This window comes from Bactrocera dorsalis, chromosome 5 (genome assembly GCF_023373825.1).
Source record: "Bactrocera dorsalis isolate Fly_Bdor chromosome 5, ASM2337382v1, whole genome shotgun sequence".
NCBI lineage: Eukaryota > Metazoa > Arthropoda > Insecta > Diptera > Tephritidae > Bactrocera > Bactrocera dorsalis.
In genome coordinates, this window is record NC_064307.1 from 13,779,178 (window position 1) to 13,803,501 (window position 24,324).

The 24,324-nt window shown below is 39.1% G+C and overlaps 5 protein-coding genes across 9 annotated transcripts in view; 3 read left to right on the forward strand and 2 right to left on the reverse strand.

Annotated features, from left to right (window-relative positions):
• LOC105224421 (putative uncharacterized protein DDB_G0271606) overlaps window positions 1–24,324 on the forward strand; it is a 632,600-nt gene that overhangs the window by 523,414 nt on the left and 84,862 nt on the right. The window lies entirely within an intron of this gene.
• On the forward strand, window positions 17,416–18,995 carry LOC105224428 (bifunctional peptidase and arginyl-hydroxylase JMJD5). Of its 3 annotated transcripts, none has more exons than XM_049459095.1 (3): window positions 17,416–17,846; window positions 17,896–18,052; window positions 18,195–18,995. In XM_049459095.1, exons 1-3 carry the CDS (start codon window positions 17,532–17,534, stop codon window positions 18,893–18,895), a joined length of 1,173 nt encoding a protein of 390 aa, XP_049315052.1. In that variant the 5' UTR covers window positions 17,416–17,531; the 3' UTR covers window positions 18,896–18,995. The 3 variants fall into 3 exon arrangements, with proteins under 3 accessions (XP_049315052.1, XP_011200806.3, XP_049315051.1); XM_011202504.4 differs by having other exon boundaries at window positions 17,417–17,846; window positions 18,120–18,995; XM_049459094.1 differs by having other exon boundaries at window positions 17,419–17,846; window positions 18,117–18,995.
• Window positions 19,516–21,654, reverse strand: LOC105224427 (B-cell receptor-associated protein 31). Of its 3 annotated transcripts, none has more exons than XM_011202502.4 (3): window positions 21,499–21,654; window positions 20,808–21,374; window positions 19,516–20,167 (listed from the first exon to the last, which is right to left on the reverse strand). In XM_011202502.4, the coding sequence occupies exons 2-3, from the start codon at window positions 21,309–21,311 to the stop codon at window positions 19,970–19,972; spliced, it is 702 nt and encodes a 233-aa protein (XP_011200804.2). In that variant the 5' UTR covers window positions 21,312–21,374; window positions 21,499–21,654; the 3' UTR covers window positions 19,516–19,969. The 3 variants fall into 3 exon arrangements, with proteins under 3 accessions (XP_011200804.2, XP_019845171.2, XP_049315057.1); XM_019989612.3 differs by having other exon boundaries at window positions 20,808–21,423; window positions 21,499–21,604; XM_049459100.1 differs by lacking the exon at window positions 21,499–21,654 and having other exon boundaries at window positions 20,808–21,473.
• Window positions 21,906–22,850, forward strand: LOC105224425 (protein DPCD). Its single transcript, XM_011202500.4, has one exon. It carries the CDS (start codon window positions 22,059–22,061, stop codon window positions 22,710–22,712), a length of 654 nt encoding a protein of 217 aa, XP_011200802.2. The 5' UTR covers window positions 21,906–22,058; the 3' UTR covers window positions 22,713–22,850.
• On the reverse strand, window positions 22,730–23,712 carry LOC105224426 (uncharacterized). Its single transcript, XM_011202501.4, has 2 exons — window positions 23,554–23,712; window positions 22,730–23,495 (listed from the first exon to the last, which is right to left on the reverse strand). Exons 1-2 carry the CDS (start codon window positions 23,575–23,577, stop codon window positions 22,860–22,862), a joined length of 660 nt encoding a protein of 219 aa, XP_011200803.2. The 5' UTR covers window positions 23,578–23,712; the 3' UTR covers window positions 22,730–22,859.

Genomic DNA, 24,324 nt, shown 5'->3' on the forward strand with positions numbered 1-24,324 from the left:
GTTCAACTTGTGATTAACATAATCGGCTTACTGAGCGTACTATTCGCAACATCATCAACCGTCTTGAGGCCCAGCGTTCATTATTGAATAATATTCGACCGAGTAGACCACTTCCAGCGCTCAGTGAAGAAAAGCCGTAGCTGAGAGTGGACCCGAAAACCATTGAGAGTCGATTCTGCGCCGGTCGCAGCAACTCGGACTGACATATGGAACGACGTGACGCATTTTACGTCAAGATCTTAAATTGAAAGTGTACAAAATACAGCTTGTGCAAGAACTGAAGCCGAAAGGTTTCAAGAAGATCCGACGTTTTCGAGCCAAATTTTGTTCAACTATGAAGCCCATTTCTGGCTCTATGGGTACGTAAACAAGCAAAATATACAACGGTTTGGTGTGGTTTGTGGACCGTTCCATATTCCTTCAAAAATGATGCCGGTGAGAACTAACCGTCAATGGCGACAGTTATCGCGTCATGATAACCGACTATTTGATTCCTGGAATTGAAGCTCATGATCTCGGCGACATTTATTTTCAAAAAGACGGCGCCACTTTCCTCACAGCGCATTAATCAATGCACTTATTGAGAGAACACTTCGGTGAGCAAATAATTTCACGTTTTTTTACGATTCCATAGCGATTACTCCATTGCAGACACAAATTTCAAGCAATTTCGTTGTCCAATTGCATGATAAAACTCCGAAGATCAACTTATCGCGCCGTAAACAAACTAGGAATTTTTTATCCTATCGATTTGCGCGCGCCACTTAAATGAATCGGTCCAGATCAAGTTTGATGGTGATGGAAGTTATTAGTTAGACACACCTAGACAATAGTAACCACCAGGAAAACTGAAAACTATCCATGGAGGAAGATGGAGTCATGTAGAAATTCACGCAAGTGAGGAAAGTTCTCTGGTTGCAATTCGCTTAGGAGTGGCCGGAATCGATTCTTTTACATACGACTTGCGGAATTACACCAAGTATCCTCTGGGGAGCCAAAGGGCATCCGTTTGAATGCGAGCTAAAGCGAAAAGGCGAACCCTCCTAAAGATTGTGTGCTGAGTTTGGGACCCGCGATGTTAAAAACGCCCCAAAGAAAAGTAAAAAAAAAGCCTCGGAAGGGAACTGGCTGCACTTGGTATCTCGAATTGGCGCCAAGCTGCTAAAAGAAGAAACTATTGGCGCGCTGCGCTGTTGTTAACTCGGCTATAACAACGTAAGCTGTGTCTACGCCATTTAAGAAGAAGAAGGTCCATGATTATGTTTCCTTTTTGAAAAAATGAGAACGACAATTAAGTTTTCTGAGAGACTGGCTGAACAGAATTTTTTTTGTATTGAAATCTTGCTAATTAACTTACCCTTAGATCTAAACATATCTGTTTTGAAGCGTTCGGTGCAGTCTTTTTAATGAAAATCAAGAATTTTGGTTTTCTCGGATAAGCTTGCTCTGACTTAGAACGGAAAAAATTAGGAGCTTTTCTGAGAAAAATGTGTTTTTTTAATAGTTAATTAAAAAGTATTTTTTTTTTAAATAGCCGCAAACTCTGATTTAAAAAAAGTAAAATAAAATTAAATTTCTACAAATAAAATAAATTACCACAAAAAGAGAGAATAAAAATATAATAAAATTCAACCGCAAAACAAGCGCTGATATAAATATAACACTTGTTGCAGTGATAACTTTTAATTTAAAATAATAAAATACAATAATAACAACAATAGCGACTGTGTGATAGCAAAAAGCGCTGACTGCTTGATTGCCGGCTGACCGCGACGTTCGACCGCCAATGCGAATGCCATGGCTGCGGCCGCGACAAGCGCACAGTAGCCCATAAAACGCTTACGCCCGCGTTTGATGATATTTTTGATGACCTCAAAGCAACAACAAAAGCAACAACTACACTTTAAATCGAGAGCAACAATGAAATTACAAAATAGCGGCGACCACTGCCCAACCAACGGACGGACGCCCTGTGCGACCACATACAAATCATATTCGATTGCTTGCCGCTCATCTGCTCAGCTGCAATTTCCGCAGCTGCCAGCAACAACAACAAGGCACACATGTTTAGTGTTTTTTTTCGGTTTGGACACGCTGCAATCACTCAGTGCTCCACTCGTGCAATTGTTGCTACTTTTTCATATAAACTCATATGAACTGTTTTATTACAAACACACAAACACACATTCACACTTCTATACGTACATACATATGTGTGTTTATTGTAGGTTCATGTGCAGTGTTGTTTGCATTTATCGTTTTTTTTTTTGTTTTTATTTACTGTCCGTTCCATGGTACTTTTAATGAAAATGAACACGTGCGTCCGGTTTGGGGCAACCAGAGACCCCAATGAAAGATATGCCTCCGTTTGTCGAAGAAAAGTATATGAAACGAAAAAAAACAGACAACAACAACAGTCCACAATAACAAATTGAGTAATCGTGTTGATGTAAGAAGCCTCGCCGTTGGCGGGGGTAAGGGGCTCGCCAAGGAAAAGGGCTGGGCATGGTGTGGGTTCTAGCTTGTACGAGCCACTCCAGACAAATTTGCGTTTGTATGTGTACATATGTGTGCGCACTAAATCTCAACAGTCATTGCAATAAAAATGCGCTACTTAACCAACATCCGTCCAAAAGTTCAAATGTATGTACATACAAGGGTGGTTCGATAAGTACTTAGCCGCAACGCCCGATGTCAAATTTGCTATTATGTGGTACATTCTCGAAGACGGCTACAAAATTTCATTTTGACCACCTGTGCAAGAGGGCGTGTCTGCAGATTTAGGGAAATGATAAAAAGAACAATGTCGCTTAGATGAGCGATACAGTGGCTCTTCTTCTTCGATACACCCTGTCAAAACTTGGGCATCCTTCAGGTTTTGATGAGCTACACCCAAGTGCCGAAATAGGCTACCACGAAAATGAAGGTAACAAGAGTCCACAATCTCGTATCCGCTGACCGCCGACTAAAAGTTTCGTCCGTAGCTGAGACTTTGGACTCCAAACAGCACAAGCGTCATTCCTGCACGAAATACTGTGTCACGAGAAAGCTGTATGTGCTTAGATGCCGCGCCGAACAATAAGCGAAATCTTGAGACTAGCAATCCGAAAAAGTTTCTGCATCATTTCACGACCTTCGGCGAAGGATCGACATTGCAGTCTGAACTGGTATGAGACTGAGACCAAGGAACATGCAAACCAAAGGACTTCCTCCGGCGAACCTGCTTTAAAGAAGGCGAAGACTGACCCATCGACCCGGAAGAAGACCTTCGGCGAAGAATCGACATTGCAGTCTGAACTGGCATGAGACTGAGACCAAGGAACATGCAAAACAAAGGACTGCCTCCGGCGAACCTGCTGTAAAGAAGTTGTAGACTGATCCATCGACCGGGAAGGAGATGATCACTCTTTCCTTGAATTCACAAAAAGTGATCTACATCGACTACTAGAGAAAGGATAAAGACAAATTTTCAAAGATTTCAAAATTTAACTTAAATGGTTCCTTGAACACTTGAGGAGGTTTGCCGCTAAAGCTTCAGAATCCAGCGTGAGCTTTTTGACATTGAAAGCTCTTGGGATCCCAATATTATTCTAGCGTTCTTTAAATCCCGCCAGAGTTTTCGACCTGGTTTATTAGAGAGCTTCAAAAATATGACTATCAGAGTAGCGCCCGGCATTACTTAAAAGCGCATTTTCCAAAACTATGCTATTTCATTTAGCCAACTGCTAAACCAGTTCGCACTAAACTAAGAGGCTACTCCAAAGCCTACTCTCGGAAAATGCAGTCAACTCTTAGACGCATGCATTCTAAGCCAAATGAGATTCACCGCGCATGCGCCACCGGTCTTCAATTGCACAGACGTTAATTGCATTCGTGTCTACGCTTCGTCTGTGTTCTACTCCGAGTCATAAAACTCTTCAACCATTCACAACTGCTCCGTTGTCTTCAACATTCTTGTTGCTATTACAATTGATAACGCAACAACAATGAGTTTCATTCATGCCACATTCAACAGCAAGCGAAAGCGAGGGCATTCATTCATTCATACTTCGAAGCGTAAGCGAGTTGCATGCAGTCGAGTTCATATATCAAAGCCGCATTGCTCGCATGCGCACATTTCCCCGCCTTTGCCAAGCACATTTTGCATGTTTGCAACATTTGGCCACGCTGCTTTGGACTCATTTTCATTTTCGAAATTGAAGGCATTGAAGTATTTACTTTTTTAGGAGTTATATCCGTTGCATGTGTGGCAAGTGCAGCCAAGCGCAAAAGTAGCAGAAAATGTAGCGCAAAGCAAGCAACCACCCACCGATCGAGAGGCCGGAATGGAAACGAGCGCGTGTGCGAACGGACGCAGTGCAAAATCACAACCGAAACGCCGCCAATTTCGAAACACTCATATTTTGCGTTGCTCTTCACTTACTACATACACTCTTACATACCTAGTCAAATGCATTTACTGTTGGCCTCCATGCGATCACATGGGCAAGCAAATTAACGAAGCGCCCAGGCGGCCACGCAGCTGCGCTGCTTTGCGTTGTGGTGGTCACCGGAAAGAAATTTCACGCTTCACACATTTATATTGTTTCAGTTACTGCTACTGTTGCGGTGCGTCTCGGTGCTTTTTATATAATTTGTATCTATTGTGCAGCAATATAAACTTATTATAATAAGTATATGAACCCCTTTATAAAGTAATCCCACACTGAAGTAAGTAGAGGCCTAACTAATTAGCAGCCTGAACTTATTCGTATACATTCAATGAAGTTGCAATAGAAGTATGTCGAAAGGAAGTTAAGAGCTGGGAAATTACAGCCACTAACTTGGAGGACAATCCTACACTTTCTCTGTGAGTGTAACTTGAAGAAGCTGGACTGATTCTTAAAAAATCGACGTTTCTACGTATAAAAGCTCCACACCACTTACAATAAATTTTTTTTTTGGAAATTATATCTACCATCTGATCAAAATTGACCCGGACTGGTCCATGTAAACTGAGCGTACAAGCCGAATCGATACAATTTTTTTTTCTAGATTGATACCACTTACAACAAAAAAATTGTTTAATAATTATACCATCTGATCAAAATTGACCCGGACTGATCCATATAAACTGAGTGCGCAAACTGAATAGACAAAAATATTTTTCTAGATTGGTACCACTTACAATAATTTTTTTTTTATAATTATACCATCTGATCAAAATTGACCCGGACTGGTCCATATAAACTGAGCGCGCAAGCCGAATCGATACAATGTTTATCCTAGATTGGTACCACTTACAATAATTTTTTTTTTTGATAATTATACCATCTGATCAAAATTGACCCGGATTGGTTCATATAAACTGAGCGCGCTAACTGAATCGTTACAATTTTTTCCTAGATTGGTACAATCATTTTATATACTAATTTTGAAGTTTGATCTCCACTCGTTAATTGATGTGTTTGACAGCTATTTGTCCGACGATTATTACCATGGAAACAAATTTTAACAACGAGTTTATCGTGAACACAAGTGTTTGAGTGGCGCAAAGCCTTCAGAGAAGGTCGCGAAGACAACGATAACTGGCCTCATGAACGTTGTTCATCCACCTCTGTTAATGACGATAACATCGTATTAGAAGTGCTTCGAAAATTTTCGTGTTGACAGCAGAGAGATTGCAGAGTATTTCAATACCCCTTATGGATTGACACAACACATTTTGGTTAATTTTTTGGGTATGCAGAGCATCAACTAATAACTAATACCCAAAATAACTGATTTCTTTACAAAAACTATTCGCAACACCATCACTCATCTTAAGACCCAACATTCATTATTGGATAATACTAATGAGAGTGAACACGAAGACCGTGCAGAGTCAATTCGGCCCCGTTCGCAGCAGCTCGGATGGACATATGAAACGATTGGGCGCATTTTTCGTGAAGATGCTCGACCTTCCCAAGCTACATCGCTTCGCTCTATAAGGTCCTGAAAATTTCCAGGAAGATCTGTCCTAGTTTTGTTCAGCGATGAGGCCAATTTCTGGCTCAATGTGTATGCAAACAAACAAAATTGTCATATTTGTGACGAAGAGCAACCTGAAGAGAATCAAGAGATGCTATTTCATCCAGAAGAAACAACAGTTTGGTGTGGTTTGTGGGCCGGTGTAATCTTCGGTCAGTGATGCCGGTGAGAACGTAACCGTTAGTGGCGACCGTTATAGCGCCATAACCGACTATTTAATGCCTGTAATTGAAGCTCTTGATCTTGACGACATTTGGTTTCCACAAGACAGCGAGAGAACACTTCGGTGTGCAGATAATTTTACATTTTGAGCCAGTCGATTGGCCACCAAGATTGTGTTATATCACACCGTTAGACATTTTCCTGCGGGGATATGTAAAGTCTAAAGTCTAGCGAACAATCCCACTTCGATTCAGGCTTTGGAACAAAATATCAACTTTGTCATTCGTCAGTTACCAATCAAAATGCTTGAACGAGTCATCGAAAATTTGACTTAACGGATGGAACATCTGAGAAGTAGCCGCGGCCAACATGTGAAAGAGATAATCTTCAATATAAAAATGCCAAACAATGTTCTTTCGAAAGATAAAAAATTTCCCCATTAAATTTGAAGTTTCTGTGTTTTTTCTATCAAAAAGTAGGTAACCTCGAAATGAATCACCCTTTAGCTGTCATACAAACTGAACGATCGGAATCAAGTGCTTGTTAATTTGACGAGATATTTTAATGAAACTTGGCATGAATTATTGTTCAATTGTTGCCTGAAGAAAATGAAACTAGGACAATGGTTGTAAACTTAGCTTAGCTTATGAATGACCCCTTCATCTATTAAGCTGAGAAAAACATTTCCTTTCTTGAACAAAAATAGTTAATGCGTCCGTTCATCGTGTGGATAAGCTTTGAGATTCTATTAACCATTACAGGTCAGGTAAATTGTCTTCCACACTTGAAAGTCTCCAGGAATTCGTGGTTACTCGTATTTTTAATCGATTGTCGGTTCAATTAAGCTGCGAGCTCACTGTAAGTCGACAATTGTAAACACTTAGTTTAGCATCTGCCTACATAAGTATGTATGTACATAGATATCCGGACGATCGCTTGCATCTGCCGCTCAGCTGTTTTCAATTAAGAAACAATTTCTTATTAGAACTCGCATATATCCGCATATCAATCCTATAAATATATGTATGTATGTACTTACTTGATACTAGTATATGCATTTGTGCACTCGCCTGTAGTAAAAATATTTTTAGATTGTACACACATGTTAAGTGTATGGCAGCGTGCTGCATGCCACAGGAAAAAGCTAAGGCAACAACAGCTGATGTGCACATTTGCGTATCGCCGCTGCCACCGCGCAACGCTTGCTGATGCAGTGCAACGAAGACACCTCGAGCATTAAATTGAAACAAATTTCCTATAAAAGTTGCAAACAATTCTTTGCCGGATAGCTGAACATGCATACAAACATTCCTACACTGTGCGTCGTTTGGTTAGATGCCTCTCAGAAGAAGGAAGAAAAGTTTCGCAATTTTTACAATGTCAGGTTGTAGTAATAATGATACGGACTTCTTACTCTGCTGTATTTATTAAAAGCTTGAAAGTCTCCTTATCCAACGAGGATCACTATAGGAACAAATTTTGGCATTGGTAAGAGCTCACTAACGACTAAGAGCATAATAAAGAATACTCCACATTTAAAACGACTGAAAGTACAGAAAAGCCAACTTAACTTGTAAGAAACGATAGAGCTTTACACAAAAGTAAAGTACACAGGGATGCTGTAAATATTCAGCTCCGAAGTAGTTACCAACGCAAGGCTATGATCAATCATCGGTGCTTACTAAAACTATATATCAAAGACTCCACATTCTTCGGCAAGACCGCACCTTTCAATGACGACCACTGTCAACGTTTCAAGTCCGTTCCCTCAGTGAGCTAGCTACCTTCCGTCAAATGGCACTAAAGGTCTCGGATGACTCGATGTAGAAAAAAGTTAATTGGACTAAAGAAAACAAGTCAATATTAACATTACTAAAAATGATTGACTCACAAAATCTATGATATTGAAACCTAGTCACTGTCAATATATGAAATTATGTTAACTAAGCTGATGACGCACAGTGTATCATTCATACGTCCATAAGTGTTTATAAATGCTAACGTCGGAAGCCAATAAAATTCTTCTCCATTGAACATATGCGATTATAAACGTTTGTATGCATGTACGTATATGTATATAAACACATTCGTTAATATCATTTGGCAAGCAGGCATTTGTGTGAATGCATTTGTATGTATGCATGTGATATGAATCGTATTTTCCTCTGAATGGCGCAAATGATCTTCAGGTGTTGCACAGCTGATGCCTATAGAGCATTCATCAAAGCGCATTGCAGTTGCCGTTATTTGTGATATTAAATGTTGTTGTTGCTGTTGATGTCAGCACTTTTGAAGTAAGAGGTTTTCTAATTATTATTGAAGTTTGAAGAAACTTTGCCCAAAAGACTATGGATCCAAAAACTGAATAATATGATTGTAGAATCTGGCCGATTCCGACAAATGATCAATACAATATCAAAAAACAAATTTTATTCGGATATTTCAAAAACTGATGAAAAAACTTGTGTAATCCCTGAACAAGCTTTGCTGTTTATTGACGAGTTTTGAGGGGCACAAAACATGGAGTAGAAGGTCATGAAGTGATCGAAAACTTATCTCATGAAAATCGTCCATTTACCTCTGTAAACGATGATAACAGCCAAAATGTTAAAGACCCAGCGTGTAAAAATCGTTGTGTTTGCATCAGAGATACATATAACAGAGGATCTTAACATTTTATACGGATTAGAGGTCGTAAAGGTATGCTTGACAACGTAGCTGAGGATCCTACATTCATCGAACGCATTATTTCTGCTGACGACACCTAGGTCTAGGGATATGATGTTCATTTTGTTTTTGTTGGATTACCACAGAGGAGTTCACCATGAAATGGTTCCACAGTGTCGTCAAACGGTCAAAGAGGAAGGGTACTACTACGACGAATCGCTCCACGTAGACGCATTAGAACGGCTGGATTTGTGGGTAGAATATTCATATGCATGTTCTAACTTGACTCTGACTAACTTTTTGAACAAACTCGAATGTAAGTCATAGTATTCGCGATTTGACTTCCTTTGAATTTTTTTCTGTTTTCGAAACTGAAAAATCCGATTCGGCAACCCAGCTAAGGCCTGTAGCATGTATTTACATGGAAAATTCAATTTAGCGTTAGTATATTTGTATTGACTCTGTGGAGTCTTTTTATTAAAGCGACAATAAACATTTGGATTAAAATATATGAAAAACTTTATCAGTCCGGGTCAAATTTGATCACATGGATCCCGCATACGCGATTTCCCGCTGATTTGGCTCGCTCTCTACTGTATTTATTTCCATTAAATGGAAGATCAATATCCAAAATTGCTAATCAGCTTTGCTCAACTCTTCCTTGGAGCTTTTTTGTGCCTTAATGTCAAAGTTTATGAACAAGTTTTCAGGATCGAAAACAGAACAGTTTACAGATTTTATCACAAAATGCATGGTGTGGGTATTTTATAATTTCTCATTACCGAAAAAGCCATATAAAGTTGTACTCTGATCGATTTAGAGCCAGCCTTACAAGTTTTCAAGATTTACAAGTTACACGAAAGTCCAAACAGAATTCCAATACACAACTGCTGACAGTAAAAGTTCCTTAAAGACGTTCAACTGGGTACGAACTATCAATGAAAAAGCTTACAAGACGCCGTATTAAGACGGCTCACCAAAGACAAATATCTATGAATGAAGTAATGAAAATGAAGAGCTGCAATTTTACAGTTTTGCTTAGTATTAAGGCTTCTGTTACATGCCACCATTCTCACGGAAGTTAATCCGCAACAAAACCGCATCAGAACACGCGAAGAGTCAATCACAAAAAAACTTCTTTCACTGCTATTCCACTATATGAGCGCGACTCAGGCAAATTGCCATTCTTAAAACCGCATCTGCCATGACTTGTAGGCAAATATGTTTAATTAAAGCTACCATTTAAGTAGAAAGAAAATAAACTAGTAAAAGAGCGAATAAATGAGTTGAAGCCGCTGCACATCTCAGTTGGCAATGACAACTTCCGCAACGCAGCAAAAACCAGATCGCGCTAAAGCAATCAAATCAGGCGTATCGCGGGCATCTTTACAGACTAGAGAGCTGTGGCTGCATTGTTTTTGTTTCTGCCGATAACTGGAATTGCAGAAAGCGTGAAGGCGCTGCAGAAAATTGTCATACTCGTGTGGCCGCAGATTGAATTGCCTTACCCAGCTTGCCACACACAACACATACCTCCAAGTGCATATCACATGATCTGGAGGGCGTTACTTACACCCCTCTATTGTGTGCGGTTGCACCTATAAATTTATACAGATGCTTAACTGTGGGTAATTTGCCAGCAGAGTCGCGCTAAAATATTTGTTGCAAGACAAGATCTACAACAATTGTCAATTGATCAGTCAGTAAGAAAGTGCATTGTAAAGAAGCGAATAATAATTACAAAATGTAGAGGCATAATAATAATAGACTTTATATACTGGAGTTGTTGCTATTGTTTTTTTTTTTTTTGCTGATGATATCGCTGATTGGACGCATCCGGCTGAAAACGGAAGCCACAAATGGATATTGGAAGTCAAGCAATTTGAAAGCGGTTGTTGTTTAAGTGATTAAGTGACGACAGAGGCACATCTTCGCGATGTCGTCAAAATTTAATAAAATTGGAAAGCTGTTCATCTGTCATGTGACTTGATTGTTAATATTAAAGTCAGTGTAAATAAGATTTGCTTTTCAATCTGAAAGGTTTTTACATGCTAAAATTTATGAATGGATATTTAATTTTATCATTTGATCAAATTTGACCCGGACTGGTCCATTCAAACTGGGGAGCCAAACAGCTCTCTACATCAATAAGTGGGTGGCGATTTTAACCCTAGTAAAAATAAGATAACGAGTTTGATTCAAATTTTGTGTTTCCAAAGAAACCACAGCTATCATTTTTGGATAGTATAATGAATTTCGAACACATGTATCTGAGTGGCACCAAATATTCAGTGAAGGTGATGAAGTCATCGAAAATTTGCGAGTCGTCTCTCAACATCTCTTATGGCTTCACTCAACATATTTTGGTTAATATTTTGAGGAACCTACCTTCATCAAGCGCAACATTACTGGTGATGAGACGTGGATTTATGAACGTCATGACGAAAGTGTCCAATAATCTAGCCAAAGGCGATCCTAAATGAACGGAACCAGACACCCCCACAGTTCGCGGAAGATTTTTAAGGCCACCCCAACCGAGCCTTATAACAAGTGCCTAGATTTAATTGCTTATAATCGTTTAAAGGAGTCTATTTTGAAGCCGTTACTACTCTTTTATATTAAAATACGTAAAAACCTTCTTTTTATTTGGCAGTCCGGGTCAAATTTGATCAGATATAAAAACAGTCCCCTGCTGAAAGGGACTTCCTGCGCTATAGTGAATAATTTTATTCTATTTTTTCCGGTATGCCAAACGAGGTTTCTGACAAGCCGACTCTCTTTCATGCGACTTCTTCCATCTACTCTTGGAGAAAATAATTCGAGCTTCAAAACTAAATATAGAAGGTACCATCTTCTATAAGAGTGTACAGCTGCTGGCGTACGCCGATGATATTGATATCTTTGGCCTCAGCATCCGCGCCCTCTGTTCTGTTTTCTCCAGAAAGGATAAAGAAGCGAAGCAAATGGGTCTGATGGTGAACGAGGGCAAGACGAAATATCTCCCGTTATCAAACAAACAGTCGTCGCACTCAGGACTAGGCTCCCGCGTCACTGTTGACAGTCATAACTTCGAAGTCGTGGATGATTTCGTCTATCTTGGAACCAGCCTTAACACCAACAACAACGTCAGCCTCGAAATCCAACGGGGAATAACTCTTGTTAACAGGTGCTACTTCGAACTGAATAGGGAATTGAGAAGTAAAGTTCTCTCTCGACATACAAAAACCAAACTCTATACGTCACTCATAAATCCCGTCCTGCTATATGGTCCAGAGGCATGGGCGATGACAACATTTGATGAGTCGACGTTACGAGTTGTCGAGAGAAAGGTTCTGCGAAAGATTTATGGTCCTTTGCGCGTTGGCCACGGCGAATATCGCATTCGATGGAACGATGAGCTGTACGAGATACACAACGACATTGACATAGTTCAGCGAATTAAGAGACAACGACTACCCTGGCTAGGTCATGTCGTCCGAATGGATGGAAATACTCCAGCTCTGAAGGTATTCGACACGGTACATGCGGGGGAAGCAGAGGAAGAGGAACTCCTCCACTCCGTTCGAGAACTAGGTGGAGAAGGACCTAGCTATGCTTGGAATCTCCAAATGGCGCAAAACAACGAAAAGGAAGAACAACTAGCTGCTGTTGTTAACTCCGCTATAACCGTGTAAGCCAGTAAAGAATAAGAATATTAAAATACCTGAAAAACTCAGTCCGGGTCAAATTTGATCATATGTATGTATATATACAATATAATGGTTTTTATTAACAAGGGTTACTAATTTCATACAAAATACATATGTTTTTCAAAAATACAAGTACAACACGTAATCGACATGAGAGAAAATTCTATAGAAGCTTGATTATCCTAACCTCATATATACATTTTAATCTTTAGCGAGACAAAAATTAAAGTCTTTAGAAGTCAAAAATCAAGTTATCGCGCGGACAGCGAAAGCAAGGTGATTGTAGTCAGTGGAGAACCGCACGCAAATGTCACAACATGACAACAAGAATGGCAACTGTGCCGAGAATTCTGTGAAGGTGTTGCCGGCTTTCCAAGAAACTTGCGGAAAAATCGAGAGCAACGCGGCGTGTGAACATTGGAAACACGAAGCGCGCGATGCGCCTCAACAAACAACAGCGGGGAAAAGCAGTTGCTACATAAATTGCTAACCATTAAAGACCAACAAGGCTAATGACAGTCAGCGCGGAACGCTTGTTGTTGGCCTGCGTGCCAGAACCACTATCACAGCTCAGGAGAAAGCCGCGTGTTGTGCGCACAAGTTTCGCATGCGCGCTGCTCCAATTTCGCGACAAAACGCAGACTGCAAAACATGCGACTCATTTGGACTGCGACAGACTTTTATTGTTGTCGCTGTGGATTGTTGTCTTTTTTTCCGATTTCGCAACGCTTAACGATCGGTGCGCATGATAACACGCGCGCAAATCACATCACATTCACCAGCAGGCAGCCGCAAACGCAATTGATTGCAATCGATAAATAGCTCACGCGGATCCTATGGGTGCTGGACACTTTGGATACGCTGTTGCATGTATAAATTCTTGCACGCAAGTGCCGAGACCAACCACAACAACAACAAAAATATCGAATGACCGATCGCGCTGCAAAATACGAATACGCATTATCATGCAAGCCAAACGCTCGCGATAAGCATCTCAGCCCCGCAATCAGCGGCACCGATCGCACAGCGCAGCACGAAGATGTGGACGCAGTGATCAGCGCGCAGTCGAAAGTTACAGTCATGCACGTCATTCGCGCGATCGTGACCATATCAGCTGTGCGATCTTGCACGATCATGCACGCCTCCCTCATGCACCATCTGCAGCTCGAATAGTATGTGTTTATGTACTTTGATTCGTGCGTCTGCACGGCATTTGCGCTTGTCGCTCCCTTGCCACAAATTAGCCGCAACGCAGTTACGAGCGCCAATACGCCGCCGCGCGAGGTATGCGTGCGCACGTGAAGCGTTTTTTATGTGACTCCTTAGGTTGGCTGGTTGGTTTCATTCACCAACGCGCTAATAATGGCTCAGCGGGTTGTAGATAACCCTGCGTCTGCGCATTAAGGTATTCAAATCGATTACTTGCAGTCAGCATGAGAGATATGAGATCGCAGTGTGTTCTTTTGTAATGAAGTTGGTCTTTTGAGACAGCGTTAGTATATTGCACTTATTTGATACTAAATAATATTTGGAGAAGGTCATTGCTTCAAGATTCCTATAGATGTGCCTCAAGTTTACTTTCTTCCTGTGCCTCTAGAGCGAAGATCTAAGAAAGGAGTGCTACGTTACCATCACTCTTCGGCCGTAATCAGCTTGCAGATCCTGGATGTTCTTCTACCTTCTTAGTCTGCGACTAGCTGCCCTTAAGAGTTTAGGAACGTCTTTTCATTGGGGAACCTTTAAACAAAAGTCAATAAGAACTCGAGAATTCATCCTGGTCAAAAAAAGGAAGGGAACTTGCCTAAAAGACCACCTCCAAATCTAAGTATACATTTATTTCGGGTTCTTCAAGACAAACGAAGATGACGATTACAATTTTTTTATAGAAGGTTGCAGTAAATTTCATAGGGAAGTGGAGCCTGGTCCTCCGATAGTAGGGCAGCGATAATAGTCTTAAGTTCGCTGACTGTGCGCTTAAGAGTAGTTAAGGGATATCTATACTCCTTATCCCTAACATCAATCTGCTTTGTAATTAGACTGGTTTGGGTGCCTAGCCACAGCGATATTGCGGGAAACTGTAAGGCTGATAAGTTTGCCAGGACAGGTACTTCAGTCTCAATAATTGCGGAATGGGAACGGGTACGAACTGCGGAGGGTTGTTGTGATTTGCTACAAGACTAGTAGGTCTCAAACCAGCTAAGCAAGCCTTGGTCCACTACCATCAGCTATGCAGTCGCAATGTACGTCTGGCCTACAGTCTAGGGAGGTCTTCGCTCTCAGCACAGTCCACATTCCAATGGTTGTACCAGTTCTAACCCTCTGATCGAGGTTAATTCGATAAGATTGAATATTCGAAATTAGCGGATGACGTCCACAGCAGCTGTTTAGAGAAGATGACATAGAATCTCAACACTTCCTCCTCGAATGTCCCACTTTTATCAGAGCAATGCAAAAACACTTCGGATCTCATAGGTTCAGGGCATTTTGCCGATGGCTAATCTACTCTTCCTCTCGCTTCACCAAAAACTGAACATAACAGTATAAGTGTGATGCCCCCGCCATTCTGAGGGATTCGCCATCTGACCTAACCTCACCTAACTAGGACCTTATCTCTCTTTCGAGCCCAGTATACTGAATTGCTCCAATAAAAAATCTTGTCTTGTATTGATCTTGCACTAAGACTCCAAATCTGAACGAAAAAAAAAATTTTCAAAAAAAAACTTCGAATTTGATAAATCCAAAATAACCGCCCCTTCTCACAATACGCAAGGCGTTGTGGATCCACAAACAGAAATCTGCAGCAGTACCCACAGCAACACACTCCCGCTTATCGATCACCAAGATCTCTTGACATTCGCAGAAGACGACGAGGTCCACACGCACAGCAAACAAGGCAACAACATACAAGCAGTAATAGCAACAGCTGCTGGCAACATGGTCATGTTGCTACAATTATTATGGCGTTCATCGCCGTCGTTACTGTCGTCGGCATATTTGCCGCAGTTAACGCGCCATTTGCGTCATGTGCTGCGTCAGGCGTGTTGCCAATAAGCCAATCCATGTTGCAAGTAGCTCTGACAGCAGCAAAGCAAAACCATAAAAAACGTCGGGAGAAATAAGAAAAAGGCCAAAAACAACAACGACACAAGCGTACGAAAAGTGCCAAGTGGCAGAACGCGTTGATTGCGCTTATCTTCCCGACGCGATCGTGATCTGTGGCGCGCCTGCACCGCCACCGGCAGGAACAGACCAACCGACTCAACGCAACTGCACACGAAGTGCGCGTATACGAAAGCGTGTCTATAGAAATGTGTGTTGTTGCTCTATTTTAAGTTCCTCGTTTGATTGGATTGAATGTTTGGCATGCCAGAGACAATGTTGCAGCTCGCATGTGGCAGCAGCGGCCGACGATGGGTATGCCGCATGGCATGCTGCTGCAAATAGTTGCAATGAAATGCTCATTGTTTCTGTTGTAAAAGTTGCACGTGTGCTTCGCCACTCGACAGTGCACGCTTCAATTGCGTGCTGATTAGTTGAGGCGTGTGGCAGGATCGGCAGTCATTAGAAGCCCGACAACTAGCATGAACTTCAATATGACTAACTATTGCTCAGCGCTGAACGAAATACTAAATAGAAGTAGTACAAGTGGGAGTAGCAAAGACTTACTCCTTAAACGGGTATTAGTCGCACCTGCTCATTATGGACTCTCGAGAAACCACTGGTATCTCTCGCTCGCAAATACGTACAGATCGCAGCATGTTGCATCGCTTTCACCTACTTGTCAGATTGTTATGTTGATTGATCATTGTTTATGTAATGCGATCTAATGATCCAGAAAATGAGTTAATGAGTCGCTTTCTAAGCTTAGTACGTAGCAATCGCTTTCTGGTTAGTACCGTTAAATTTTTGCTACGGATAGATCGAAGTCATCGATCAAATTCTTTGTGGGATATCTTCGTCTACACTAGGGGAGAATTGAACGTCCCGGATACCACTCGCAGAGAAGCAGTCAAATGACGCTCTACAAATGGTGTCAAGGAGCGAATATCTTTTTCGGTTGATTACACAGACTCAAGACCCTTCCAGGATCCACTTTTCCCGTTTTTCACAGATCAAATTGTGGAAAAGAAGCCGTAGATCGACTAAGGGCCATTTTCTCAATGCCTGATTAGTAGCCATCTGTCAGTTAAGTTCTGGTTAACTTAATCCAGACTCCTTCTTTCTGTAATGAACGATTTTTTTTTTATCAGAACTGAACCGACAGATGGCTGCTAACCATTGCGGAAACTGATCAAAGATCTTCGATGGTTATGATTATGACTGGATCCTGGACCCCTGATTATTCTGGAGCACCTCTTTCATGAAACTAGGAATGTGATATTAATCCCACAATTCCGACTACAGCCGTTTCTGCACCAACGCATGTTATTTTGAGGATCGGGGATCGAGAAGTAATATTTTTGTATAACCACGCCCCGCCTCCTGAAATCGAATCTTCGGACCGACACTTAATTACAATATTTAGTCTGTTGAGTAGATTACCTCAATAATCTACTGAATTTTGCAATATTTAGCCATACAAAAATGACAGTTCTGCATCTTATCACTGAAATGATTTGAAGTTAATAAACATGAAATCTCCCTGTGCGGCTCTGATTCAGTTGTATAAATCTCCAAAAGCTGTGAGGATAGTCCAGATTAGTAAATAGATTAAATTTAATCGAATCACTTAAAAATTTTGTAGGAAACATGGCTTTATTCGTCGAAGTTTGCATAGTCAATAGTCTGGAAAAATAGCCTCCACGTTCGAGAAGTATTAACAATAAACACGTTGCTGATTTAGATTTTCTTTATTATTTAAATTTATTTTATTTAATTTTTTTTAAATACATCAAAATTCAGTTGTTTTCATTCAGTCCGGTACAATTGTGTCAAATTTCTTATAAAATAAATACTCAGGTAACATTGAGCAAACAGCTGTTTCTCCACTATCAAATAAGAAAGATGTGGAGAGAAAACTGTGGAGAGTTGTGTAAAAATAGTAAACAAATGGAAGAACGCACTGAAATTTATAAATATTTGCCAAAATACAAAGAAATTAAAATTATATTGGAAAATGAGCCTGAAGCAAATTACATACTTGGCTTGGCCGCAACAGACGTTGAAAAGGCAAACTCAGAAACATATGAATACAACGAGGAAGTGTACTACTTGATCTGTAGTTTAGCGGAGAAATGCTGGGAACGCATACACACTGGGCACTTCAGTGCAGTGCCATTGGAAGTGCGTAAAATATATGCTTTATCCAATTATTTCAAAGTAAGTGAAATGGTTTTAAGAGCAGCTTTGTTGAAACTATGTTTAAAAGATATTCTATTTGTTTTGCGAAAGTGTTTCCCAACAACAATTAATGCGTTGTGCCGAAGTGCTCGACGAGGCTATACTGATTGGCTGCACACAAGGATTATATGAAGGAAGTGACGAGTTCCAAAGCCAACTAACAAGTTATATTAGTAAAGCTTTAGGTAAGCTTAAACTTTTTAAATAGTAATGCAATAAACTGCAAAAATATTATTTATTGTTTTAAAGAAGAAAACACACAGACACCACTACCAATCATCGAGCCACTCAAACGACAACAATTTAAATGCGACATACTTGTTTTAGACTGTCCCTCAATAGAGGATTTTCGCACAAAATGTTTCACAACCGAACATCCCGCATTGCTACTCAACACGATAAAACATTGGCCGGCATTGCAAAAGTGGCGCGATCTTAATTACATACACAAACTGGCGGGTAATCGCACAGTGCCTATTGAAATCGGTTCTAATTATACCAACGATGAATGGTCACAGCAGTTAGTGAAAATACGCGACTTCCTCCATCGTCAATTCACAAACACCGACAATGAAATCGAATACTTAGCACAGCATGAATTGTTCGATCAAATTCCGGCGCTTAAAGCCGATATACGCATACCGGACTATTGTATCTTGCGTACGAAAGATTCCGAAAGTCCTGCGCACGTGTCCATAAAAGCGTGGTTGGGTCCTAAGAATACCATATCACCGTTACATTATGATCCCGAACACAATTTACTGTGTCAAGTGTTTGGTAGAAAGCATATAATTTTGGCATCGCCAGCAGATACACCCAATCTTTATGCACACGAATCGGAAATGCTTTGTAATACCTCGCAATTGGATGCAGCGCAGTTAGACTTCGAAAAATTTCCGTTGGCGGCGAAAGCAACCTTTTATAATGTTACTTTGCAAGCTGGTGATTGTCTTTATATACCGCCAAAGTGGTGGCATTATGTGCGTGCCGAAAGCGAGAGCTTTTCAGTCAGTTTTTGGTGGTCATGAACTAAGTATGTTTGATTTAAGAACTAAATAAAATAACGTTTGTATGTAAATCACTTTAAGTGCCGTTATATACTAAATAAATATTTATGACTAAAATCAATTAACGAGTACTCATTGTCCTAAGAAAAGAGCGATAATTATTGTCGCCTTTATCAAAGTACACTAACAGCGTAATTATATTTGATAACAATTTTATTACTGTGTGTTTTTGTGTACTTGCTTATCAGATGAATTCGTAGTTTAAACATTTAAATTGATATACACAAATGTACGAACACAATACAAAAATTGTTTAATAATGAAATTATTAAGATAGCATTCATTTAATAAAGGAATTCTAACAAAAAAATCTAGGTATTAAAAACTAGTTAAGATGTCTAAAGCTGCTTCTGAAATATTAAATGTACACGCATACTCTAATTGCCATCATTAGCTGATGTGTACTAATAAACTTTATTAAACAAGAATGAATCATCATCACAACAGCTTTCTTATGTGTATGTGCTTATGTTCATTCCGCATAGTAAATGATACACACCAGCTGATCTTTTCATGACATTCACAAAAATCTTTTGCAATAGGGTAAATGTCATTAAGCACATGGAGAAGAACATAATTAATTGACCAAATAGGCGCGAATTTTGTATGTCAATTCAAGCATACATGCATTTATTAATAATTCATAATTTATGTATACAAAAGGAAATAATACGTTTATATATATGTGAGAAAATATTAACCAACACGCTAAAAATAAATTCTTAAGAAAACTACAAAGCAATTAAAAGAAACATTTTGATCTTTAAAAATATTAGTCCTTTGTTATTTTTAATGTATATATGAATATTGATATATACTATTATTATAAATCCATATTATTTAAGATAATTCTTTTCGATTTAGATAAACTCATCACTTTTCATTTTAACAAGTTCAAACTTCAAGTCTCTTTGAGATGTTAACGACAGTACTTAAAACGTTTTAGCTGCGGCACATGTACCACGGTAGCAAAAATATATTTATAATGGTTAAGTTATAAATATTTCCCTATCGAGTACTGAATTCTTAGTTCGTTTAATCATCCTTCTCACCACCTTTGCCGCTGCTACTGTCGCTGATGGTAATCTTCTTTTGCAATTTGCTGTACTCATCGGTAAGTCTGTCGTACTCCTTGTTTAAGCTTTCTGCTTGTGATTTTAAAGCTTCTTTATCCTTCTTCTCACGATTCAAGTCAGATGTGAGTTCTTGTACTTTCTTACGCAATTCATTGAGCTGAAAGTGATATAATTTTTAACATATTTGTTCTTTTCTAAGAAAAGCTAAAGTCCACACTGTGTGTGTTTGTCTTGGAATTTACAATACAATGATCCTTTAAATATACTATTTTATGTGATTTATGCGAGCAAACTTGTTCTTTTTTTTTAATATTTAGCTGAGGCTGGCACTGAGTCCTTGTACACGTCTCCGCAACTTTAATATCTGTGCATTTTGCCCGGTGAGAGTAAACGACGAAAGGAATAGACGAAAGAATTATATTCTTGAAGTGAATAGAAAAATAATAGCGATTGCGTTTTTTATACAAGCAATGGAAGCGTTAAGAATTTTTTTTTGCTATACATCCATAGAGTCGCTTGACAAAATGTCAATAAGTAATTTATATAGAGCAGTTGCTCCTCATTAGAGCCGGAGATTAGTAAATAAATTTGTGCAAGCTTTTTCCAAGTTACAAACATCTATAACTAAACTGAGTATGTGAAAAATATTTTCAAAAATATATTACTCAGGTAAAAATCCAAAAGATTGCTTGATGCACACTTTTCGGTACAAGAACTCCTTTTTGTACAGCCCAAGCCAAAACCAATAACAAATTGAACCAATAAAACAACAAACAATTTGGTAACACGTCACTTACCTCAGTGAGTGTACTATCTTCAGTGGCTTCCTTCGCTTTCTCGGTGCTCTTTTCAGCCATCAATGTGCGGGCAGCAGCGGTGGCACTTTGTGCCTGCTTCATCGAAGCTTCACTTTGAGCCAACAAGTTTGCTTGCGCAGAGATCAGCGTAACGAGACGACGTATGACTAACACAAGGAAAATTGCAAAACCAGAAATGTAAAAATTGCGTTGTGCACGGAAGAGACGCATGCTGTGCTGCATTTCGACATTCAGATGTTCGTGACCGCCAGCTTCATGGGACGAATACTTCCTCATTTCACGTATGGCATCCAATAGGAATAAAATTAATACACCCATAATGAGGAAGAAGTACAGATGCGCCTGCTGTGCCAGCATCGCTAGAAACTTCGATTTGAAGAGTCGGTTCCATTTGTATGGACTGGCTATAGGCAAAACCAGGAGAAGAACTACGACAATTTCTGCGTACAAAAATGTAGCAATCAAAGTCCAGACAAGACTCATATTTGCTGCGTTTTACAAAATAATAGGCTTCTGGAACAACTTTCTTTCTGCAATTCTGATGAGCTGTAATAATTTCGGCGAAAATAAAAACAAAACAATATAATTTAAAACTCTTTATGCTTTATGTTTTGTGCCTCGTCTTTTGTACTATTTTTAGCTTATTACCCTAGTAATTTAAATTTCTTACTTTTTATAGATTGAGATTTGTGAAAATATAGAACTGCGCTGCTACTGCGTTTGTCGCTGCTTTGATTGAAGTTCAGACAAATTCAGTCGATGATGTGTATTTCCATGGGTATATTAGCGTACTCACTTTAATATCAAATTAAAATACAAATTAAATGAGTGCAAGCAGGACAATTAAAAATTACCGGCAAATATTCGTGTTACTACGTTATATGCAGCAGGGTTGCACAAACAGTTCTTTTACTAACTAAACAATTTAGTTTATTTTTTTAATTTATAATAAGCGTTCATAAAATAAATTAAATAATTACGCGGAATGCATTTATATTTTATAAAAAACATGTATTTATTTCTATATATTATTAAATTTTTTGTTTCGAAACTTATTATTAACGTGGCAACACGCGAAACTGCTTCAAAACAAAACGTGCGCTGATAGCAACGTATTTACTTCGATCAAACACTTCAAAAATAACAAATATCATAGATATTGTCAAGTTAAATAATTTCCGCCATTCATAATTAAAAAAAAATATATATTGAAATTAGATTAAAGGCAAAATGTCCTACGAAAATTGGCTTAACTACTTACGTAGTGCTGAAAAGCATTCAATGATTAGTGGTCATTGCCGAAAAATGCACTATAAATTTCCTGATGGCCAGCAGATGGCTGAAGAGTATAGCATGGAAACAGGCATTGTACAACGCAGAGCGTGGCGTAAGTGCAAGCAACTTATGGGGGAACCCGAATGGGAAGTCGAATTAGGAGAAACGCCACGCCAAATTAATCAGGGACTTGGCGGCGGCGATGCAGACAACTCTAGTATAAGCAATGATTTCACGCTTCTGGAAAGTAGCTCATCTCCTGTGATTACTAAACGTATCACCAAGAAAAACATAGAATGGCGTATACGTAATTTACCATATCCAATTCAAGTATACCAAGTTACAGCAGAGCCTGATAAACGTGCGATTGTTGTTCGTACTACAAATAAGAAATATTACAAAGTAATCTCAGTACCTGAATTGGACCGTTGTAATCTTCTCCCGTCGCAAGCTAACATTAGCACACACCATCAGTACAACACACTGATTATAACATATAGTAAGCCAACATTATTGAATGAAATGGAAGCGCAGGTACTGTTGTTATTAAAGAATGTCGAAACAGAAACCGATATGGAAGCCTTACTTCAGGGGTTGTTAGCAAAATAAAAATATTTAGCAAATAATTTGTTTTTATAATACTTTAATGAATTAAACTTACAATATTGTATATTTGTTTGATACACGTAATACATATGCTGTCGGGATATTGCCATTCGCAAGAGATCGTCATATATTTGAAACTAATATTAACTATTATTTATTGAAATTAACACTTAAATCAGTCAAGGATGGAGTTGAGGTGTAGGAATGATATTCAAAAGAAGGTAATTCGAGCGGTGTTAGCGAGGGTATCTCATCGCTATCGGTGATGTAAAAAGCTGGTCTGCCTGCATCCCGTTCATATGGGGACTGTGCATTTGGTGCAATTGCCTTCACAAACCCTTTGGGTGTGCCACCATGCTCCTCAGCGATAGTATTTGCACTACGATAGTCTTTATTTTCTCTGCTGTTGGTACGCTTCATTGGTGATATGTTGAGTTTAGTGTCAAATTCTCGTACTGTCCGATCAATGGATTTGGCTACGGATTGTGCTGTCAGATTACTATCTGTTCTGAATAATAATACGGGTGGTGTGTTTGTTGTTGTGGCCGATAGTGGCACAATTTCTTTGTGCTTCAAACTTTCATGCTCTTGCTTATGCATTTGTATTTGACTTAACTTTCTCTGATATTCCCATTTTTGTGTATTCAGCAATTCGACGGATTTTGGCATCAACGCCGATTTAAATGCATCTTGTAGATATATCAATGAGGTTTCTATTGCCTTATAGGCATCGTCGTAGCGATGGCGATTGAGAAAGCGATTAGCACGACGCTCATGAAAGTGTGCCTGAAATACATTTGATGTGAAATATATGTTTCTTAGTTATTTTATTTAATATTCTTACCAAATTTAATGGAGCATAATCCATTATTTTGTGTTTATAGCAGTATTTATTGAAAATTCAGGGTAATGCGCACAATTTGTTATGATAAGAATGTTTATTTACGCAGTGCACAAAGTTTCTAAAATCACCTGGTTAATGACAGGGTTGCTTTGCATTTTCAACAAGTGCTGGTAAAATAGCTAGATAAATCTACTCCGAATTTTAGGAGTAGTTTTAGATAAATGTCCAGTGAAATATTTTTTTGACAAAAAATAACTTATAATTTATTTTTTTAATAATATTTTTTTTTATTTGCGAATGTAGAATAATACTGAAACGAAACTTTCAGATTCATTTCGAAATTTGGTTATCTAAGTAGAGATGTAAGGAGAATCTAAGTAGAGATGATCCGGCAATAATTCGTTGATTGTAGTAAACAGTTGAAAGAAAAAATATGCGTAAAATTGGAGAGCACCGGGCCTCTCCGGGTAGATTACCCCTCCTCACTCGTTTTTTGTGTTTTGGTTTTATGTAAATTCGCCATCTTTTCACTAGAGCTTTCAAATTTTTTGGAAATGGAATTTTTTTTATTTTAGGAATTCTCCAGTTCCTAGTCTGTTATTGCTGGCTAATTTCCCTTTATCAAGACCCAACAATAGTAGTATGGTCGGAAATTCTAAATTATAATGATCTGAGACACTCGAAATATCGGTAATGGAACTTCTCAATACCTTTGAGTAAAAGTATAAAATATCAAGTGCATTCAAGACATTCGGCTACCTAATGTTCAAA